The sequence below is a fragment of the Schistosoma mansoni genome, chromosome W (genome assembly GCF_000237925.1).
Source record: "Schistosoma mansoni strain Puerto Rico chromosome W, complete genome".
In the NCBI taxonomy this organism is placed as follows: Eukaryota; Metazoa; Platyhelminthes; class Trematoda; order Strigeidida; family Schistosomatidae; genus Schistosoma; species Schistosoma mansoni.
The window spans coordinates 14,495,003-14,502,260 of NC_031502.1; the positions used below are offsets into that span (position 1 = coordinate 14,495,003).

General features: G+C 35.1%; 1 protein-coding gene across 1 annotated transcript in view; it reads left to right on the forward strand.

Annotated features, from left to right (window-relative positions):
* Positions 1 to 6,684, forward strand: part of Smp_175070 (hypothetical protein) — a gene marked incomplete at both ends in the record, with an annotated part of 8,460 nt that extends 1,776 nt beyond the window's left edge. The window contains 5 exons of the mRNA XM_018788665.1: positions 967 to 1,048; positions 2,604 to 2,733; positions 4,419 to 4,703; positions 5,550 to 5,676; positions 6,385 to 6,684. Of these exons, the coding sequence (XP_018654185.1) occupies positions 967 to 1,048; positions 2,604 to 2,733; positions 4,419 to 4,703; positions 5,550 to 5,676; positions 6,385 to 6,684 (924 nt within the window). The remainder of the gene's footprint in view (positions 1 to 966; positions 1,049 to 2,603; positions 2,734 to 4,418; positions 4,704 to 5,549; positions 5,677 to 6,384) is intronic.
* Between the last annotated feature and the right edge of the window lie 574 nt (positions 6,685 to 7,258).

The following is a 7,258-nucleotide window of genomic DNA, read 5'->3' on the forward strand; positions in this document are numbered from 1 at the left end:
AGTAATTCCTCGGAGTTCTAGCTGAGATCCCTATGACCGAGTGGTAGCTAATCTATGTCTTGTACAGACAGGTATCTAGCCTCACGTACAATGGAAGGTTGGTCGCACAATATTTGTGGATCTCATAAATATTGGTACAAAAAGCACCAGATAAATATGCGCCTCACAAATCTCATTTGATTTGTGTGAGGGCTGAGATACTGCCCAGGTGCCCAGACTGAAGCAGGTGGTTTTCTTAGGGGGCCGCACCCCGAGCCTTTGACCTAAGGGTCTGATCCACAAGGCAGTGGAGCATCGTGAGGAGATGCAGTCCCATGGTAGCCGGTGACCAACAATAGGTTCATACGCCATTCGTTCCATCAGGATCCTGGGGCCCATGTGCACCATTGGTTTGGAATCAAGGTTTTCCAACTCCCCTAGGTGGACCCTCCATGTCCACCAACCCGGTTAAAGCGCCGGACATTCGCTCTTCGTCCTCTCACTTTCGTAAACAACACCCCCGCCACGAGAAGGCAGTGAGTAGGACTTCCCTGGCAGAGGCTATATATTCGCGTGGCCATGTGAGAGCATTTCGAGAGGGAGAGCGGACTCTCGCCACTCTCGGCCGTACCAGGGCATTTGGGGGCATAAAGTTTATGTACTTCTGAGGTACACTTTTCAATGACAGACACGGCCACATAGCCTCTCTGTCTACAGAGTCAAATGATGCTTTTAAGTCAAGAACAACTATCATTGTCGGACGCCGATAAACATATCTGTGTTCTAAAACCTGACGAATAGTGAATATGTGGTCGATTCAGCCACGACCAGGTCTGAAGCTGGCCTGATTTTCTCGTGTTTGCAGTTCACGAGTCTTAGTTAGGCGCCCGATAATTGAGTCATTTGGGTTGCTTTTTATATGTTAATTAAACTAACATAGGTAAAAAAGTGTTTAGACATTATAAAAATAGGGTTTTCGTTTTCCAGCAGGTTAACGCCAACCCTTTAACAATCTCCACAATAGAACAAAATAAAGAAACACTTTTGACTGAAATTAGGAGCCGAATAAGTAAGTTATTTTTAAACTATTCCTAATGAAATAGTTAATTTTTTAATTGTTTTTTCTTTGTTTCATTCCTTTTATTTAATATATATTTAAATATATTCCACCTCATAATGAAGCTCAAAGATATAAAAAAAGATGCGAAAGTCTTTTCAAACAGTAAAATAGCATGTACGATGATAGACACTCCGCTCATTTCTCTACGAGAATAGTAATTGGGCTTAGAGGTATTACTACAGGCTTTGTTGATATATTTTAGCATATCTAGATTTTCTGAACAAATATTTAGTTTTTTCACCTTTGACCGCTTTGAGAATAAAGTTGATCTAACCCTCTATGGTTTCACTACTATTATGGTGTTGACTTGTAAGATCACGTAGGGGATTACTTATTCGGGTTTTATTTTCTGCACAATGGGTAAAATGAAATATATTAATCATTTCTAGAAATGTGTACTCTAAGGTGCAGTATTCAGAATTCCACTGACAAGGAAAACTTTCAATATAGTAAAGTTTCCGTATTCATTGGTCTTATGACTCTACTGGTGACAGGTGAAAGACCAAGGTCACGATCTTCTTAGTTTTAATTAGATGCTTACATGTCGATCGATAATAGGTTGAAATTAATGTTCGTGAAAGTCGTTTATTTCTATTGGGTTAGTTTATTACTTTAAGCTGCTTTCACTAATTCTGGAGATATCACTTCGAACATGGTTCAAACCTTGGTTAAAAACAGAGTGCTCAAATTAATAACTCGCTACTCTGGGACGCATGGAGTGATTTCTGAACATTTCGAGTTCTACTTAGAAAATATGGATTTCATCAATGGCTGTTCATCAAATGACTGTCATTCACATTAATGTCTGTTTGTAGTTGCTGACTTATTTAGTTTACGTTAATTGTCTATGAGTACAGTTTCGAAAGAAGACTTGTGGCATTCTGACTGTATACAAAATTCTATTAATAATCGTACAGTTGTATAAAAAATATGTCTTGAAATTGGGTCTCGAAAGCACATAGTACACAGTAGTTTGGTTCACGATTATTTCTATTTTCCTGGTTACGTTTACTTGTACTTTTCAAATTTATCCATACTATTGGTCTATAATTGTATAGTTTTGTTTTTCGCATGTATTATGTGTTCCAACTATAAAAGCGAAAATCCACTTGTTAGTCTGTGATTTTGATCCTCATTACTTTCGACTAACTGAAAAGTAACTTGAACTAATTTGATTGAATCTCATTCATAAAAAAGTGAATGGGTAGGAGTTTTGTTTTGTGTAATCTACTCAATTTATCAGTTCGGCCACTCTTCACAGTGATTTTAACTAAATTAGTAGGTCGTCAAACGAGATATTGATGGCTTTACCCTAAGCATGATCTCACACACCTCTTGCTCTTTATCGTGCCTTTAGTTTACTCCTTTTTGGTTGATTATTCATAATTGGTTTTAGTCGTCTGAAAGGATATCTAGGATCTATGTAATTCTTATCTTTGATAGGTAGTTTTTGGTTTCTGTCTTTTTGGTTGAAAACTTCATTCATCCCGTTTTGCTTCGATAGATGAAATGAATTCACGCACATTATATTTACGTAAATTACCACGAAATACAAGTCTTTCTCAGCTGAAAGCATTGTGTCGTAATTCAGCAAATAGTCGATTGTTAAACCCGTCTCGTCACTTAAAACATGGGTAATTTTTCTTTTTAGAGTATCGCATATCATGCTACATTTCTATGTCTTTATGTTTCTTTTGATTTTTTCACATACTTCATTTCGTGGTAGTTTTATTAAGTAATTGGAAAAATCTGGTGTCATTGGAAAGGAATTAACGACAGTTCAGCAAAGGAAATTTTTAGACGATATTTACTGAAGCTGTATAATCGTATTTCTAGTGATCTAACAAATATATTAGTCTTTCGAAAGATAAGAAAAGGATTCCATCACAAATCACCTGGGGATTTCATACATCACAAGAAGGTTGTGTAATGATGTAAAACTTAAAGAAAAATCGTGAGGTGGGAATAGTTTATAGACCAGCAATATGAGAGTTAAGTTGACCATTTTATAGGAATAATAACGAATGAGCAATAATTCTGAAAATATAGAAAAGAATGATATCAAGTGATTACTTACTAAAAACAAAGAAAACACTGAAGAGTGCTTAGGGCACATAAGAATAAGATATTTCACGTGCTGCTTTTGCACTCAGAGTTCAGGTTTAAACTGCTGGTTTGTAGTGTGCAAGTTTTTGCTTGATGCTCCTTTTGATCCCACTTATCTGACTTTGCAGATTATTTTGACATACAATTCTGGTGGGCCGATTTCAGTCAATCATGCGCAATGTAGAAACTGATACGTAAGTGCATTGGTCGAAGTTGCCACAATACAATAGCACAGTGAGATAAAATTGTCAAGACCAATACCAGAATAGTAGTAGTAACACCATCAGTAGTAGTGGAAAAAATTAGACATAAGAAAAGAAAAGAAATGGTACAGGCGATTTTGGGATCGAGATTCTAAAAGAGAGAAAGAGTGAATCCACCTGCAACATTGGAAGGAAGTGCCCAGAGTTGATAAGATGTTCGTGTATTCAGTTGTTGATTTTTTTGCATCCCCCTCTTAAGAGTCTACTGGGTAATGTTCTGACATGCATGCTTTTAGAAAGCTGATTTGTCTGTAATAATTTCATTGGTTTCAGTTGACACGTATTTAAATTGTAGTGATGTTACTATGTTGAAATATTACTTATTATTATAGCCAAATCATATATTTCCCTTTATGCTATGATATTTCTGTACCTTCCTAGATATATAATAGATTTGTTTCGGAATAAACCTCGAAATGGGTGCAAACTTTATATCGACTGGTCTTAGCCATCTAAACTGTAAACTTGTGATGGCGTACTGATTTGCTAACTTTTTATTGCATCTTCAAATCGGCAGTCGCATGTTAAATTCTTACTGTCCGTTTCAATATGTTCATTAGAGCTTACTTAAAGTTTTAGTGTAGTTCTGCTAGTTCTCCCTGATGTCAGATGTTCCACCCATCGATTAGTCACTTTCAACCATATTTTTTTATCTTTTTAATGGACCAGTTTTTATAGTGATTGGTCATTCGCTGATACGTATGGTTTTGATTTTAAGTGTGTAAATTGGCTGTATTGATGGATCACCGGTTGTATTTCAGTCCTTCTGCAATAGTTTTCGATTAATCTTTTTGCAAAGTCACCAACAATCCCCAAAAAATTGTATATTCAATTTATCCCATAAAGATTTTTGCCCTGGAGTCTAAATCTAATGAATCAATGTCGTACAAAGTTGTGTAAATTCTGTTAGCCAATATTGTAATCTAATCATTGACTTCTTGATTTGGTAGATTAGCACTTGTGGAGTATAATTCACGTGAAGCAGCATTGTCTAGTCTTAAGTCATTGGGTGACAAATTTTTTGGAGATATTCCTGTTGCTGTGGCGTTGTGTTCTGAGCGCTGTAAATCTCCGTCTAATAGTTGGAGGCCACCACAATCATATGAACTAAGTGATTTTAATTTGAATAAACTGTATGTAGCAGGTATCAATCGTCGATCAACTGAACAGGAAATTCGGGACCTATTTCCTAACGCTGAGTCTTTTGACTTCATTGTACATGAACGTGCTCTGTGGTTAGTAACCATTATTTGATAGTGTTATTGTTTAGTGCATAAGATATTCAATAGTCATTTATTGTTATTCATAGCATTATAGTGTTCATCTAATGATAAAGATTAGTATCTGTTTAAATAAATTTAGCAGCTCTTGTTTATACCGAATTAACGTTATCTAGTTTTTGTAGATGTACATACTTTATGCTCCAAAGCAAGCAACATACTTCGAACCTTACTTGGGAAAATTTCAAACTCTGGTTTACAGGTTTAAAGTTGATATAATTCCAAGAAATCACTTTACATTAAAGTTATAAAAACACCAATATGGGGAAACAACAGAATACTCACTCATAGTCCGTAATTTCATTAAAAAGGGGAAACTGTTTTACTTCTACAATTCTACACAGTATACTAAACAAAACCGCTTAATGATAAATCAAATAATCTCTCTGACTGGTCACAAAAAGTTCTAATTATGACCTAGTTTTACTGTGGATCTAGGGTTTAAAGGCTGACGATTGGTCGAATCTACTTCTATTCAAAGGGAAATTGCTTACTCGTTTTCTTGAAATGCTTCAAATGTCCGATACATCTTTAATTAACTTGGAAACGATCTAAAGTGAAGTGTGGGATTTTTGTTTTATTGTTTTCATAACCGACCTTTGTCACATTGTGACTTGCAGGATAAAATGGAGGTAAGTGGAACTCAGTAATCAGACATACACTTGCTTTCTTATATTGTTATTAGCGATTTATTCACCCCATTAGTGATGCAGCTTTTCATTTGAAGTCAGTTGACTATTATTTATACACCCACAACAGCAGTTTCATAATAGCTCTGTGTTTTTTGTCATTTTTTTAAAGGCATTGTCGTGTTATATTTACCAATCAAAAAGACGCTCTTGAAGCATTCAATACACGACATGGAGTTGTCCTCCATGATACGCCAATTAACTTAAACTTTGACCTAAGGAGTCGTAGATCTTCACTTGTAAGCAAACATTTTTCAGAATAATTCTTCTATTAGTGGTTAGTTTCATTTTCTACTGGGTGAGTAATCAAGACATCATTACATACAAATGGTGAAAAGTTCTAAGTCATACCCTTGAGAGGATGACGTTGATTTGTATATATCTAGTTGTTCGACATACCACTAAAATACTACCACCACTGCTATAACGTTCAAATTACTGAAATTGCTAACATTTTTAAGCTATATCTAGTAGTTGGTAATAGGTAGCGTGTAGTGCAGAGTTTTCTTTTTTAGGTCGATCAGTAGTCTGACAAAAGTAATGATTTTACTTTGTAGGTTTATAGTAATAGCTTCATAACATACTAAATAATTTTCAAAGTTGTAGAAAGTTCACTACAAACGTGATGACATTTTTTCAAATCGAAATGTCTTTGTGATTAATATATTTAACTGTAAGTATTCAGATAAAAGGGAATCAAAGAAGTAATAGTCTTGGCGTTTTTGAGTTAAGTATGGATCACGTATGTTATCTTATGAATTTCGTATTGTTTTATTTATCAACTTATGGATAAGCCGTTTAAGCTCGTACAAGTGTGTATTACTTGTACACTTTGTGCTCGTAACTAGCTCTGTGACTGTATTAATTAACTCAATCTAAATGTTTTATCTATTATAGTCGATGTTTCGTACACCTTACCTTATGTACCTCATTTTTTCATGTCTTAGTTAGTCCGTGTACCAAACGTTTCAACATTTACTGATCCAAAGGTTCTGTCAAACGAAAAGCCGAAACGGAAAAGCAGAAAAAGTAATTCTCATTTAAATCAGCAACGAAGTGTGGAGATTAAGTCTCTAGCTGAATCACCAAGTGATCCTGTTAAGAATTCAAACCTTAAGCCAAATAAAAGCAAGAAAAAAAAGTACAAAAATGAGAGTGCCTCTAGTGGTTCAATTCAGTTTTCGTTGGCTACTAACTATGGACATCAAGTTTCTAAACCAGTACCGAAAAAGCGAAAATTGGTGTAGTATGGAAACACTTATGCGTTCGTTAACTTTAGCCTGAAGTTTAATAAATAAAATAAAATTTGTTTTAACTACATCGAGGTTTATTCTTGACTGAAATTGTTTAGTTCAAATTCGTTTCCTGGTTCTTATTCATTGAATACCTACAAGTTTTATTTACTTTTTGGGGTGGAAGTTTGAAAAGAGCACTTTTGGAAATAAGACTTGCGTGAAGTAGGGTTATGGTTGTATTTCGGGCGGATATTTTCCTACTCGTTTTCTCTCCTTGAAATATTACATCATTCTTTGACGCCAAAGACAAATTGATCAAATAGTGTAACTACGCCTGTTTGACTTATTTCATGGGTATCATGCAGAGATGGGTGGATTTTCTGTTACGATAAGTAATCACACAAAACTAATTATTAATAAATTTTATTTAAGAATATTAATACAAAGCTCTTGATCTTTGTTTAAACTTGATATCCATAGACTAAACGCTATCTAAAGTTGCTATCCACTTCCGTCATTAAGTGATCCTGACTGGGATACAGTTCAGGCTTTTGAAGTGCTGTTTACCAGTATTTGCACTTTGTCA